Raw genomic sequence first — 16,114 nt, 5'->3', positions numbered from 1 at the left:
CTGTTTCCCAGACTCTCCTAAGACCCCGGAGACCAGCGGCCACAGCAGCCCCGGCACTCCCAAATCCCCTGCCAGCAAGGCTGCGGGTGGCAAGCCTCCAAGCACAGGAAATGAAATCAAGAAGGTCGCAGTGATTCGCTCGACCCCTAAATCTCCAAAGAACCGCTCACCCACATCACTGTCGGCCGCTGCCCCCCTCCCTGATCTGAAGAACGTACGATCCAAAATCGGCTCCACTGACAACTTGAAGCACCAGCCTGGAGGCGGCCGGGTAATGCATCTTGAGTTGATTCACTTGAATGTTCTGTTGCAGTTACGTTTGAGATCCAGTTAAATCACATATTTATGTTGAAGTATGTGGAACAATTTAGCAGTTTAAAAATAAACAGAAAATTAAAAATAACTAAAAAAAACTAAAATTAGATTTTAAGTCGATTCTCCTAATGTTCTTCTTTTTACAGGTACAAATTCTTGATCAGAAGGTGGATTTCAGTAATGTTCAGTCCAAGTGTGGCTCCAAAGCCAACCTCAAGTATGTGCCAGGAGGTGGAAATGTGAGTACTATCACCAAACTGTATTTGTCATTGGCTATCTCAACATTATCAGTAAACTATCACTGTTTGCCAAATATTAGCAAAAAATTATACCGTACAGTGAGAACTGACTAATATATTATCTCTAGCTATTGTAATGGTTACATTTCCCAAGAATGCTAACTATCCAGTTGTGCATACAACCTAAAATATATGCCATTCCAAGTCTATTTTGGGAAAGCACTTTATAATATGCTTCATGAGAATCAGGGAAACATTTAGGTATTTTTGTTCATTGAAAACTTCCGAACGTTTGCTTTAAAGAGGTAAAAAAAAATTATTAGAAATTGGACAGTAGTAATGTCCCTTCTAAGTGTGGCTCCAAAGACAATATCAAACACACCTGGAGGTGGCAGTGTAAGTTACGTTGGGGTAAAACATTATCCAGACCCAGTTCACTCCTAAATTTACCATCATTCTTTCATTCCTTAATACTGATAGATGGAAATCAAGACTAATCAAACTCCCAGCCATCCCTTACTGACTTGAGATGTTCCTCAGATGCTCCTCGTGAAGTTAAAATTACTGTATGACTAAAGTTGTTATAAGTAAAAGTACATTGTAGGTTCTATCAGAAGGTTTCTGGTTTGGCTTCACCCAAAAAAGTAATTCTTATTTTCCTTGATCTCTGTACTCTTTCAGGTAAAAATTCTCGATCAGAAGGTGGACTTCAGTAATGTCCAGTCAAAGTGTGGCTCCAAAGACAATTTGAAACATGTACCGGGAGGTGGCAGTGTGAGTAACTATGGGATGAACTCAACACCCTCTGTCTTGGTTCTTCCTTAAGTTATGACCATTTGTGGAAACCTTGTAAAAAGTGAACGCTCTCATTCAGTGTAGTAGTTCTGTCTGTTACACAGTCAACAACTACTCACACTTTTGAACTGATATTGAACTGTAAAAGAAAGTCTTTACAATTCAGTTGTTGAACATTGAAACTTAAGTCAAGAGTGAGTGGGAGACAGCAAAGCACTTTCTCACTGGCAGTTCTTTCTGTCTCTAAGATAATTAAAAAGGTAACTCCTGTCCTTCCCAACTTGATTTTCCAGGTAAAAATACTGGATCAGAAGTTGGACTTTAGTAATGTCCAGTCAAAATGTGGCTCCAAAGACAATATCAAGCATGTACCGGGAGGTGGCAATGTGAGTAACTATGGGTTGAACTCAACACCTTCAGTCTTGGTTCTTCCTGAAGTTATGACCATTTGTGGAAACCTTGGGATTAGCAATTTGGAAACCCCATTGCATCTACCCTCTCCAAGTTACAAACACCTGCACTTTCATGGTCTAAAAAGCCTTTCCTAAGCCTATCCTCTGGGTTCCTCTCTGGTCCCAAGCTCAAAAATACAGATAACTCCTCTTCCCCAAACTGTTCACTCTTTCAGGTTCAAATTCTCGATCAGAAGTTGGACTTAAGTAGCGTGCAGTCTAGATGTGGTTCCAAAGATAATATCAAACATTTACCTGGAGGTGGAAAAGTGAGTAAACAGGGGCCTGTTTGTTGGTGTTTAACCAAAAATCATACTAAAGAGACTTTAATAGTAGGAATGCACCGATATTACAATTGTGGCTGATACTAATTAGCCAATTTGGCCAATAACCGATCTATCGCTTTTGTCTAAATGCATGAAATATAAAATCAGTGCTTTTAAATGCTAAAAGTGAATTTTGGCATCACATCATCATAATGTACAATATGAAAGATGGTTATTCGTTTTGAGATTTGTTTAAGATTACATTTAACTTTGTTATTTATTAAAACATTTGTTTTTAAAGATTACATTTATCTAAATCACTTATTCTAAATGTGTTTTACATTAATGCAGGGTATATACTGAATGGTTTCTTAGCTAGGACTTTATGATCACTAACCCTCTAAATCTCATAAATTCTGTGTTTTGTGGTGGTTTATTAAATTTTTTCACCTCAATCTGCAATCAGTCGCAAAATCTCCTAAAACAGTATCATTATTTCATTGTGAATATTTATGTTTAAAGGTGCTGTATGTAAGATTTTGCCTCTACTAAAGCATAAAAATACAATAATATGTTTGCAAATATTTAAGAAACATGCCAAGTTAACATACTTGTTTATCTGAAAATTAATGCTACAGTCAGTTATTCTCTTTTGAAAATGTGCGATCTTTGTTTTGGTTTGTGAAACCCGCCCACTGCCAGTTTACCCAATTGTATTTTGGCACCCCAGGTTGCCAGTTGGTGGAAAACACAGCGTATTTCATTTCATTCATCATCAAGTGCGCTCGTTCCTGTTGGTGTCATCAATCTGGCAACCTGCGTGTGCATCAAGTCTGTGGGCCGGGTGAAAAAAACCCTCTCCAATATTTTGAATTTGGACTGCAATACCTAGTTCAACCACTCGGTGTCAATCCTACATACAGCACCTTTAAGCATTTACTTAATATACTGTAAGAACAAACATGCTGTTTTGTGGCATTGACATTCAGAGCAATACACTGCATTTAAAACAGAAAACTCCCATACTTCAATTTTCTATATAATTATTAGACTGATTTTGACTTTGAGGAAAGCCTGTCTCCTTAAAAAAACAGATGACCAGACCACCACTAAAATCCAAACCCTTAATGCCAACCGGCCTGTCATTAAGGACAGTCAGAACACTCATTAAAAGTACCAGCGGCTGATCCATAGAGATCCTTATGCACTCAAGATGAGTTGCTCTCATCTTCTGTTGAAGGACATCAGCTCTTTAGCACAGAGGGGTCTTGTTGTACTGCTTTGTGCTGAGCAGTTGGCTAGAGCTGAGAGCTGACCTCACCCTGAAGACACTGAGGCCTTTTATCCAGAAAAAAACCCGACAGCTGTGGCTGTGAGGTCATCACTTCTATTTTTGGGAGCAAGGATGGTACACAATTGTACCGTTCTTATGTTGTCTCCTCAATCTATGGTCTAAAGTAAAGAACAAACTAGTTTAGTAGACCGATGACCATCTAAAATAATGAAGGGGTTGTGGTTCATCATCATTTGAGGTTAGATTACATCTCTATTAATACAAATTGGTTTCACCAAGAGGGTGTTTTATGTTCAGGGGACTCAAAAGTTTACTGACCAACTGTTTGGCATTTTCTCAAGTTTCTTTGGTCACACTTTACTTTGGGGGTCAATTCTCATACTAACTTATTAACTGTGACTTTTGCCTAAGTGTAACTACTCGTAGGTAGTTACATTTAGGTTTGGGGTAGGATTAAGGGTTCTAATATATGCTCATGCAGAATAAGGCATTAATATGTGCTTTATATCAGTACTAATAAGCAGCCAGTATGCTAGTAATATGCATGCTATATGCAGTACTATTTAATACTGAGAATTTGTCCCTCAACTAAAGTGTACAGTTTTTTCTCTTTCTTGTGTAAATCTGTGAACGTGTGTTTAAACAGAATCGTATATAATTACCTGGAAGAATAATAAAACCCTTGTTTTTTTGTTCTGAAAGTCCAAATCCTCCACAAAAAGATTGATCTGAGCAATGTGCAGGCAAAGTGCGGATCGAAAGACAACCTCCACCACAAACCAGGTAAATCATGCACCTTGGAATTTAGATACCAAACGCAACCACAGCTCAAACCAAGACTTGATTTACTTAGCGTTTTGAAAGCATGTAAATAATTATGCATTCAATTTAGTTAAATCATGAGGAATTTCACCTGCCTTTTCGGTGGAGGAAACATTGAGATCAGGTCTGAGAAGCTTGAATTCAAGGCTCAGTCAAAGGTCGGATCTATGGACAACATTAAACACACACCTGGAGGAGGCAGCAGGAGGGTAAGACGACATGTCCTCCGCTCATGGGATATGATACTCCAGTTATTCACTCTGCACCCTGAAGTCAAATAAGAACATTCATAAATCCTTATCATTTTACAACCAGATGTCTGTGTAAATCTGTCTCAGCTGATCTCTGGGTTTGAATCATTTGGTTCTTGGAAGATCAGGTTTAAATAAATCCCCTGAACTAATTTAACTTCTTTGAAATCTCATCTCATTGTCCTTTGTTTGGATTCCGTGAGCTTCTGAGTGAATGTGTTGCTTAGAAATGTCTGTGCATATTAAACTGGGATTTAAAAAATATAAGCATTTCATTGTTAATTTTAATATTTATTTATTTAGTTTTGTTACCATCATTTTCCTTTTTGTTGAACCCATATCATTTTGTGTTTCCTTTGTGTTTTCGTTGACCATGGTGTTCATTTCACCACCCATTTGGCCACTCTGGGGTACGTTTCTAGAGAGAGAAGGGGAGAGGGGCAGATATGCCCCGAGATGAGGGCTTCGTCACCCCAGACCCCTCTGATACCCTCACCCTCTCATCTGCCAGTATGTCCCCAGAGCCCATCCTCCTCAGCAACCCCCAGATAAAGATTGAGGACTCCAGTAAGTATTCAAAGAGGGGGAGATATCCACATCAAACTATCTAGCACTTTACTGACATATATTTGGAGACACTACAGGTGAATAGTTGTTTTGTATTACAATTTTACATATGAGAGTCATATGATGTTGCTAAAAAGAACATTATTTTGTGTATTTGGTGTAATGAAATGTGTTTATGCGGTTTAAGGTAAAAAAAACATTATTTTCAACATACTGTACATTATTGTTTCTTCTCTATGCCCCGCCTTTCTGAAATGCGTCGATTTTGACAAAGCTCATCGTTCTGAAAAGTGAGGCGTGCTCTGATTGGCCAGCAATCCAGTGCGTTGTGATTGGCCGAATGCCTCAAGCATGTGACAGAAATGTTACGCCCCTTACTTTACTGTGATGCATGTCCCGGTCAGAACACTGGTGTGACAAGACAAAAACAATAAAACCCATTACAAACGAGCCATTTGTAGCATCCAGTGGGGACATAATTAAGGATTATAATGACTTATACTGTCTTTTTATGCGTTGCGTTGCATCACACCGCGTAAACATAAAACCATGTCTGCATTTGTGATCAGAAAAACGACAAACAAGCGCTACTCTACACTGCTCAAAACTAACGTTTGAATCATCAGCGACAAATCCTTTAAATATGTAAACATACTTTGAGTCAGAAGCGCCGGCATTGTAGTCTACTTCCAGAATCAGGAAACAGTCCTCCATAAAATGCGCCGGACACATCTGAATATTTGGGTTGAACTGTTCTGGAACAGTGTTACAACTTAACCACTGATTTCTAGTTGTGTCCTCTTTTGGAAGACCAAACAAAGTAGTTTCGCTTTCACAACAAAACAGCATCTCCACAACATGGCGCCAGCAACAATACTACAATGAGAATCAAAGTTATGCTTTCTTTCCTTGTGTGAATATTTGGGCAGCGCTATGCAAATCTTCCCACATCGTGACGTAGAGATGTGGGGGTGTGTTAGAACGAGCCGTTTTAGGAGGGCCTGGACGAGTCTAAACGTTCATTAAGAATATCTCTTTGGGTTTGAGACCCAACTTCAGAGATCTCATCTATTCATGAACAGCTTGTAACACTCCAAAGAGAAAGGAAAACTTGAAATCACATCATATGACCCCTTTAAAATTTGTGTTTGTTTTGAAGAATAAAATGGTAAATAGATTTATGTGTAATAAAAAAAAGCAATTAAAAAAAACAAAATAGGCCAAATTCTCAAAATTGAACAGTGTATGAAACAAAATGGTTTTGCCTGTAGTGTCTTGTCTTTAAAAAAACAATATTAAATTAATGGCAACAACAATAATCATCATCATCATTTGATAAATCTATTTGCAAATAAGAAAGCACTTAATAAATTGTGTAAATTGGCAGATGAATAAAAACAGAATGTTTCATATGAATGAATTAAAAATAAATTGTATATTGCTTTTAATTGTAAGCTTGCACAAGTATCTTGTGAAATGCATCTTGGGTGCCATCTTCTGGCACAGAGTGATGTGAAATCATCATTACAAAAGAGCAACTGACAAAAATAATCACCTTGTTAAAAGAAATATCAAGAACTTTTTTTATTTATTATTTTCTTATGATTTTTTTCTCTGCTCCTTTGTCCCTTTTAATGCCATCTTATGCCTTTTTATTGTTTGATGATTTTTTTATTCATTGATCATTTAACTATATTATTATACAGCATTTTGAGGGTTCTCAAATATTCTGGATCTTAAATTAAATATACGATAATATCTAGAATTTTTTCAGTATTAGAAACTCAAATACTCCTAGTAATAGCACCATTACATTAGATATTCAGTCCAGAATTAGGATTTGATCTCCATCCAAGAATCTCAGGCCTGCTGTGAGCCAACATGAACCAGTGCTGGATGCTCTCCATTTCACCTCAGAGGTTTCATTTGCGGTCACTAGTTCATATACATTTCCTTTTCCCAGATTGAGTCGCACAAACTGATGTTCCGTGAGCAGGCCAAAGCGCGAACCGACCATGGCGCAGAAATCGTGTCTCTAGAGGAGTCGCCACATGGCCTGAGCACCGTCTCCTCTTCTGGCAGCATCAACATGGCAGACCCCCCGCAGCTTTCCACCCTCGCTGACCAGGTGTCTGCATCGCTGGCCAAGCAGGGCTTGTGATTGGACCACACCGCCACCAAACCCCATCCTTCCCATTCTCTTCCACATACCTGATGGTATTCTAACCTCTCTCTGAAAGTCATTTTGTGGCCCAGAAAACAACGCCAAGTAACTTTTGGCTGTCACTGTTCGATTTTGTAATACTTAAGATTTGTTATAGGCCAATGAAGCTTTTTGAACTGTGAATTATGTATGAATTTGCCTCGTCCCTCACTTTAAGGCAGTGCCCACGGTGGAAATTTTAAACAATTGGAAATTTCCTCCGACTGCCCTCCCTTGACTATATTTAGTAGCACAAAATTACGTTCATGTATTTGTATGGCTTTTGCTGACCGTTATATATTTCCCTATGCATGCCATTTTTTTGTTACTACTGGATTTAGGACAGTTCATACAGAACCCATTTTTACTTTCAGAGAGGATTGTTCTCATTTTTAAATCAGGCTAAAATTAGATTGAGATTATGAATAAGTCGCTTAGCAGTGCTTAAAATGAAAATTAGAGCATCGTATCTTGACTTTGAGAAGGAAAGAAACTTAAAGCCCCACAGTTTGTGTTTGAAATGATTTGCAAGGCTTATGTGAAGAGAAACAGGTGCACAACAGCTTTGTGTAAAAAGTCTCTACATTTCTTTCTAAAATGACCATGAGATTCAGAGTGCTTCATAAGGAAACGTCTCTTACAGTATTATTCTGTGGATGAATATGGGATGTTTATAAAATGAAAACACTTTTTTGTGTGCCTACTGGCAGTCGTAAATTATTGGTTTGGATTATGGCAATGCCTCCCTTTTGTTTGTTTGCTTGTTCTCTAACTTGGCAACTAACAGAACATTTAACTTCCATTTATATTTTTTAACAAACATAAAATTGTAGCTATGTGTTTTAACCAAGAAGGACATGTCTGCTGTTTTGGACAGTTTGATTGGTAACATTTTACAATGAGGTTCAGGTTGTTGGCATTAGGTATCATGAAATAACAATGAACTATACTTTTACAGCATTTATTAAACTTGATAAATGTTAATTTCTACATACACTAATGCATTTTAACATTTATTTACTAACAACGAACAATAGGTAATAAGTTGACCTGGAATAGAAATTGCTGTAAAAAACAGTTCTTTTTGTTTGATTCAAAATGCATTGACTAACGTTATTGTAAAGTGTTATTGTTTTATTAATAACAGGTTGCATGTGAGAAATCTGAACGCTATTTGAAATGTCTTGTGGAAAAACAACCTATGCACCTGTAAACGTCCTCCATAATGCTGCCAACAGTTCCTCTCATTTCTCACAACGACATCCAGCTCTAGCTGAGAAATTATTTATGAGATGAATTGCCAAACTGTTCTGTATTATACATTTTCTGGCGACATGAACTGTATCAAGTATTGTATTCTTCACGGAAAGCGTCACTCGAGCACAAGCATGCCATTCACCGTCGATCGGTCACATGTGACCACGTCATCCGCTTCCACTTTATAGCTGTAAAATGTTAAGTCAAGGTCTTCTGTTTTACTGAACGATGATGTAGTGACCTCAGCCAATCATATGGCTTAAATTCTCTCCCCTGCACTGCATTATCACAGAATGTTTAATGAGCTTCGAACCACTCCACATGATCTTTGCTCCTTGCATGCATTTCATGTAAGCAGCCCGAGATTGCATTGCCTCTTACACGCCTACTTGCATATATCCCATAATCGCTGATGTGCTTATTAGGAATCTATGTAGACAGTAGTGGAAAAGAGCACTACTCAGACGGCGACCCCTGTTTCTTTGTGTTGGAGATGGAGCCGTGTAACTACTGTTAGATATTTAATGTACGTTTATTGTATGTTTATGACTGTATGTTTGTATAAGGACTTGAAGAGACTTCAAAAAAAAATAAGCAGAGAAGTTCAGAAGCCATGCCTGCAACATTTTAATCTGCATGCTGAGTTTTTACATGAATTGGCAACACGTTTCTGAACGTTTTCTGACTCGGGTGTTTTTGGGAAGGTTGAGAGAGCTTGGATATGGGATAAGCTGTTTGTTATGTTTTTGATGTTGTGATGAGAGAGGAAGTGAGTGTTCAGCAGACAGGATAAGGAAAAGAAAGTCAGTCGGTCCTTTGGTTTAAGTGTCTCACTCTATAACCTTCGACATGGTTCTGGGTGCAGTTTTTCATCCTGTTGACATTGACTCCATACACCATTTTTGCAGTTGTAAATTTTAGCTAGGGAAATGTGGTTGTCAATATTGTTTGTGTGTTTTATTAATAACTGGTTTACAATGATTCTTGTTGATGTACAAGTGAATTTGGAAATAAAGGATATTAAGCAAATGGCCTGATACTTTTGTTTTTATGACTTAACTGGCTTAAAAGGAAAGGTCACAAAAAAATTAAAATTCTGTCATTGACTCGCCCTCAATTTCCAAACCTGTAGGAATTTCTTTCTTCTGCTGAATATAAAAGAAGATATTTTGAAGAATGTTGGTAACCAAACAGTTGCTGGTAGCCATATAAAGACTGAACTATTTGGTTACCAACGTTCTTCAAAATGTCTTTTATGTTCAGATAAAGAAAAAAAACTCATAGTTGTTGTATCTCGATGATCCTCCATATGATTTTTGTGTGTTTTTGAGATATTTTTAATATTATTTTAAATGAAATTCAATGCCAACTTCGTACCCATTCTGACAGAAGTATGAGGGGAAAACATCATAACTGTATAAATTTTGAACCCTAGAAAATAATTATGTACAAGTAGGCTACTTGAATTAAACAAAACATTTTATTTAAATTATCAGTTATATTTAATACATACGCAACAGCGTAACACATTTGATTTGTAATAAACAAATAGATTTGAACTTGGTGTTGAACACTACAGCCTTCGCAGCTCTGCTGCCTTGGTTGCAATTTTAAATCACACATAAGGAAGTTTTTATAATAATGTTACAATAAATTTTTAATGACATAATATGTTTCTACTTTTTAAATAATGTCTGTCATAAATCAAATTTATTTTGAAGCAATATTCTCATCAGACTTTACATACTTAAATTTGCATAATTGTGATTTTTACACCAGGGCGTTATTTACTTTTATAAGGACAGTTTTTAAACCTTACTATATATATGCACCTCTCTTTCCTGTCAAATTCTTACATTTGATCAAATTCAGTTTTAATAATAAGGCTGCCGTTATCAATCAAATTAAGTCATTTACACTGCAAAATTGCAACTGTAATAAATAATTTTATGAAATTGATGTTTAAACAAATAATATAAAAAAAAAATGATGCCTTTAAACAATAAACCAATAGGTGGCAGCAAGTGACCGTCTTAATAAATGAATCATTGAGCCATTCATTAAAACGATTTGTTCAAAATGCTGAATCATTCAATAACAAAACACACCACTTTTGTAACTATTTTCGTCGTTGAAATAGAACAAAACGATATTGCGTCTAAATTGTAAGTGACTACATATTAGCTAGGCTACTTGTTTATTAAACTATACATTCAATGTAACATTTGCAATCGTGATATTATAGAACAGCTCACTTGGTCGTGTTATGTTACTTTACTATATCATATATTATTTATAAATAAAAAAAACTCAACATTTTTAAAATTCAGAATAAAAACTTACTTTGAAATGTTTGAGCAAGTCCACCGCCGTTGCTTACTTTTCGTCATCTGATTGCTAATGTGTCGTCATCATGACGTATTCCCAGTGGTAAACGCAAAGCATTTTGGGAAACCGCGGCACAAACATAACGCACCAGACTTCTATGCATGGAGGGAAGAACGCTATAAACTGGAATAGAAGTGGCGTAAAGCTTAAGAACGGAATATCCTTTTATCGTTTTCCAGCGTGGAAAAATAATAGTACAAGCCATGTTTCAGAGGTGACAAATAGTTGACGAATGGCATGGATAGCAGCAGTAAGGAGCCCAAGATTACCTTCGATAACACTCCACCACACATGATGGTGTGTTCAAAGCATTTTCACAAAGGTAAGTTACAATTACTCTCTGTAAATATTATGTTGTGGGCAAAAAACAGCGTGTTTTGTTTGACTTAACCAGACCATTAGCTTAAGTTACCAACGTACTAAAACGTAACGTTAATCAGTTTTAAATGTTGTACATCTAGGCTACATAGCAATTTATTTGGTGACTGTGTTTGCAGGCAAACCTGCCTATGAAATGTTGGAGTGTGATCCTGACTGGACCCCTTCTCTGTACCTCGTCCATACTGAGGTCAAAGCTACGAACACAGACCGGTTCAAGCCTTTTTGGAGAATTATATACCATGCTCACATCTAATATGTAAATGTTTATTGTTTTCCAAAAGATTTTGTAATGTCTCTTCTTCACATGTAATGATTTTTAGCCATGTCTGTAAATAAAATACACAAAGACCGAATGAAATTTTGCCTCCTTTATCTGTATTAAGGAAGAATTGTGCAAAATCAGTGTTCTTTGGTTGCAAACACAATTAGAATTACATAACTTAAATAGTAGTAACAATCCAACTTAATTTCAGTTTCTTTACATATTTAACATGTAAACACATTTAGATGAATACATTTACATTATTAAAAAGTCCATAGAAGACTTCGTGTGTGTATGCACTAACACTTAGTATCATGTAGTTGTAAATATATGGGTGCTGGAAGTTGGGCAACAGTTTGACGTGCCATGACCAGTCGCTCTGCTCGTAAGGATCCAGTCTTTTGATTCCCTTTTTTTCTCGTCATATCTCGTCTTTGCATTAGGATTTAGTTTTAGGCGGTATGGTACGACAATGTTTTCTTTAGTCCGCTGCATTTTGTACGATTATATTCTGTTTTTCACGCTAATTTTTCATTATTTTCATGCCAGAACACTAGCCTGTTATGCCAACCCATGTAAACTGACCAAACATACCCATAATTCTTTGCGTTCTGATGACCGTTGCCGCCCATTTGGTCACATGTCTTAGCAATCTCTATTGCCGCCCAGTTGGTCACATGTCTTATGAATGTATATATGGCGGGCCCGAGCCGTCAGAGGTCGGCCGCGTGCCGCCATCTTGTAGCAGAACTTCACTTGCGTTAGCATCCCATTGACTCCCATTCATTTTTGCGTCACTTTGACAGCGAATAACTTTACATCTGAGGCGTTTAAAGACTCCATTTGTCCATTATTTATTTCTAAAGATACACGACAATGTATAAAGGGCTCCATTACCTTCTATGTTACATTATGGCCCCGTAGAAACAGTTTTTGTAAAAATAGGCTAACGATTGCGTCATAACCACTCGACTCTCTGTCGCACAGTAGAGAAATTACCGTACAGACAGGAGGAGGAGCTCGCAGGCAATCGGGGAGTCGTCAAGAGATATGGCGTACTGGCGTTACATTTTAAAATACTATACAAAATAATTAATCAGAATACTTACTCCTGCTCACTCACGCCAAAGAACTCCCCGCTCAAGCTCGCCGTCTCTGCAAGATTAACGATGGCAGTTTGCACGCACAGCTACTAGAAGATTTACATCTGTCAGACAGGTTGCTGACGTCATCAAGCTTAGTTTGAGTCTGCGCGTCAGAAACGGAAGTGCTAAAAATCGCTAAAAACGGGCTTCACTTGTCTCAATTGAGTTCCAATGGGGTCGCTGTGTCCATTTCTTTTACTGTCTATGTCAATTTGTTCTTTTTGTGTTTTAGTTTGGTTGGTGTGGCTGTCGTTATAAAGGGAGCTAACGCTAATCCGAATTTAGTAATATATGCCGTTTTGTTGCTTCCACACGAGAATGTAGCTGCAACCTCGGAGTCAGGAAACATGATTGTAACGTTTTCATTTGAAGTGTAAGAGTGGTGCTCAGAGACTGTTTTAAGGACCCACATCACCTCTGCCCGCAGAGTTGGTGTCGAGCCACAATACGATAGAATGTTCCTTGGCTGTGGTGGCATTTCTATTGTAGAAATGTCTTCATTATTGATAGTGAGAGCTGTTTCAGTAACCGAAGAGATCCGCGGTGCACAGAACGGGCCAATAGGTGGTTGGCGCTGGCAAGCAGTGCTACACGCGGTGTGTTTGGGAACCTTCATATGGGAGTCCAGGGCCGTAACACCCATTGTCGCTAGCTTAAAAGATTTCCTGACCTGCACCAACAGCAATATGCCTCGCGGTCATTTCCTGGCACAGGCTTGACCCAAACGTAATTCGGATTCCTTGTCCACAGCGGATTAAACCGACACTTTACCATTTTTAGCCGACAAACTAGGCTAGCTACTATCTTGTTCTGTAATTTACCTCACTTGCCTAGTAACCATAGTAACGGGTGCGCGAGCTTTCACGCTTACTGCTATGACGTGGAGCGCGAGGTGCACTCAACATTACGCTGCATGAATTTTTAATTAGCCTACACTAGTAACAGTTCATTTTGTTACGGTATGAACTTAATCCTAGGAAAAGTTAAAAAAAAAAAATAAATAAGACCTTTGTAACGAAATCCAAGACTTTGTATACCAAATTCAAGGCTATTAAGGCCTTAATTTTAGATTATTAAATTTAAGACTTTTTCAATGCTTTTAAGACCCCGCGGGTACCCTGCATACAGATTTGGAACAACTTGAGGGTGTGTAAATGATGACAAAATTTTCATTTTTGACTGAACTATCCCTTTAAACCAGAATTCAAATTTAGCATGAAAGATTCCTTGTTAAAGTGAACATGGAATCAAAACTGACCAATGTTCATTCACTTAATACATATTTTTGGTCTCACTGTTCATCATTCAACAGTCCAAAAAAGTAGGCCAAAAATAGACCTTATTTTAGGTCAGGATACACACAGGCAGCTGCATTTGGGAGCAAGGGGTTCTATGTAAAATTTGAGACAAAAATATGAACTTATGTGGGGAAAAAAATAAAATAGTTTCTCCTTTTCAGTGTACACATTTATAGATAAAATATGTGTGTGATTTTTTTTTTACTCTAATACTGGCTTGAAAAAAAAAACATTTTAAAAGAGTAAACCTAAGTAAATATTTTAATTTAATTTAACTTATTTTTGTCTAGACTAAAATTCAGTAGGCCTAATTTATTTTGGCTCAAGTACAAAGACAAACAGGAGCTATTAAATTTTGCAAAGATGTGTAATATAGGATGATGTATCATATCATCAAAAGCAGTTTCGATTTTTGAAACAGGGTCATCATATAGTGCTTTTAATGGGATACACCACCCCAAAATGAAAATTTTGTCATTAATCACTTACCCCCATGTTGTTCCGAACAAAGCTTTGTTCGTCTTCGTAACACAATTTAAGATATTTTGGATGAAAACCAGGAGGCTTGAGACTGTCCCATACTGTCAAGTAAATAACAGTGTCAAGGTCCAGGAAGGTATGAAACGCTTCATCAGAATAGTCCATCTGCCATCAGTGGTTCAATTGTAACATTATGAAGCGACGACTTTAGTTTTTTATTTTTTGTATGGCGAATAAGTGGTTAATAACGAAATTTATTCAACAATTTGTCTCGTCTCTCCACATCACCTTAGCACCATTTTGGAGAATATGAGCTGAACGCAGGCAGCGTACGCTCTTCTGTGTCAGCCGCGCCACAAGTGTTCCGAAGACGAACAAAGCTTTTACGGGTTTGGAACGACATGGGTGTAATTAATGACAAAATTTTCATTTTGGGGGTGGAGTATCCCTTTAAGCCCCCTATTTTTCAAGTAAAACAGCACTGATAGCTTAATTGGGGTGAAGATTTCTTTTATTGCAAGCTTCATCTTTCAAAATAAATGTAAAGACAGTTAATAATGTCCTTAGTTTTACCATCAGTTCAAGAGGGGAACATCATCAGTCCCAAAAGGGGAACAGAGTCATGTGACGGTGACAGACACAGTGATGAAGCTCGTATGTGTTTGCAGTACACAACTCACGGATGGTTAAGACAGCTGACTCCACTGTGTGACCCTGACTCTCTCTCTCTCTCTCACACACACACGACGCGCAAAACTCTGCATTTGAACAGTCAATAGCAAATATTTAAACTAATAAAACATACTTACAGTAGCTGATTCAGAAACGCCAGATTGTCGTAGAAAAGTCAGAATTATCTCCTCTCCTAGGTTCATGAATCCGTCGTCCATAAAATGCATTGCTGTTCTGTTCTAAGTAATCTTAAAGATTCCTAAATGCATCTACTTTTGAAAGACCAAATAAAATACTTTTGCTTTCGCCTAGATACACAGAGCATCTCCCTGACATGGCTGCTTCAACACTAACTGCAGTTACTGAAACCACGCCTTCTCAATTTGCATGAACATTTTGGCGGCATTATGCAAATATTTCCACATAGTGACGTAGATATGTGGGGGCGTGTTTGAATGAGCCGTTTTAGGGGGAGAGTCTTATAACTTTTATAAAGAATATCTCTTTGGATTTGAGACTTTAGTCTTTGCAACTTTACAGATCTTCTTCATGAACCAAGAGCTTGTAACAATCCAAAGAGAAATGAAAAATTTAAATCGCATCATATGTCCCCTCTATGTCTGGTGGATTCTGATTGGCTGTTAATGTTTCATCATTCTTCAACTGGAGAGAAAAAAAAACCTTCCGAAAATGCTTCCAAAGATTTCGTTCTTCAGTGTTATTCCATACCCTCATAGAATTACAACAATTCAGTCTTTATAGTTTTAGTTATTGTACTTTGTTTAAAAAAAAAAGCCTGTAGTCCTCCATAATTATTTGCAAGCATTCAGGTATGGCTCCACACTCCTGTGTAACCTCTTCATGCACTATATTAACTCCTGAAGTCCTGCCATTTTCTTAATAGCCAAATATGCAATTTCTCACACGTCTGCACCAGGCATTGAAAATCCTTTTCTCTCGTTGTCAGGAGCAGCACAAGCACAAACAAGGCATCAGTTTCTACCCTTGCCTCCAATGCAGAAGATGT

At 37.5% G+C, this 16,114-nt stretch overlaps 1 protein-coding gene across 12 annotated transcripts in view; it reads left to right on the top strand.

The window, feature by feature from the left end:
• Positions 1-9,490, top strand: part of LOC109087789 (microtubule-associated protein tau-like) — a 31,054-nt gene extending 21,564 nt beyond the window's left edge. For 6 of the 12 annotated variants that reach the window (XM_042734958.1, XM_042734953.1, XM_042734956.1 and 3 more), the window contains 7 exons: positions 12-271; positions 462-554; positions 1,236-1,328; positions 1,978-2,070; positions 4,063-4,143; positions 4,285-4,392; positions 6,965-9,490. In XM_042734958.1, the coding sequence (XP_042590892.1) occupies positions 12-271; positions 462-554; positions 1,236-1,328; positions 1,978-2,070; positions 4,063-4,143; positions 4,285-4,392; positions 6,965-7,162 (926 nt within the window). In that variant the 3' untranslated portion in view covers positions 7,163-9,490. Of the gene's footprint in view, positions 1-11; positions 272-461; positions 555-1,235; positions 1,329-1,977; positions 2,071-4,062; positions 4,144-4,284; positions 4,393-4,856; positions 5,002-6,964 lie in introns of all 12 variants that reach the window. The other 6 variants (XM_042734954.1, XM_042734948.1, XM_042734950.1 and 3 more) reach the window with 6 other exon arrangements.
• The last annotated feature ends 6,624 nt before the right edge of the window (positions 9,491-16,114 follow it).

Source organism: Cyprinus carpio, chromosome B12 (assembly GCF_018340385.1).
Source record: "Cyprinus carpio isolate SPL01 chromosome B12, ASM1834038v1, whole genome shotgun sequence".
NCBI lineage: Eukaryota > Metazoa > Chordata > Actinopteri > Cypriniformes > Cyprinidae > Cyprinus > Cyprinus carpio.
The sequence above is the reverse complement of the archived record's forward strand: the minus strand, read 5'-3'. Positions and strand labels throughout refer to the sequence as shown.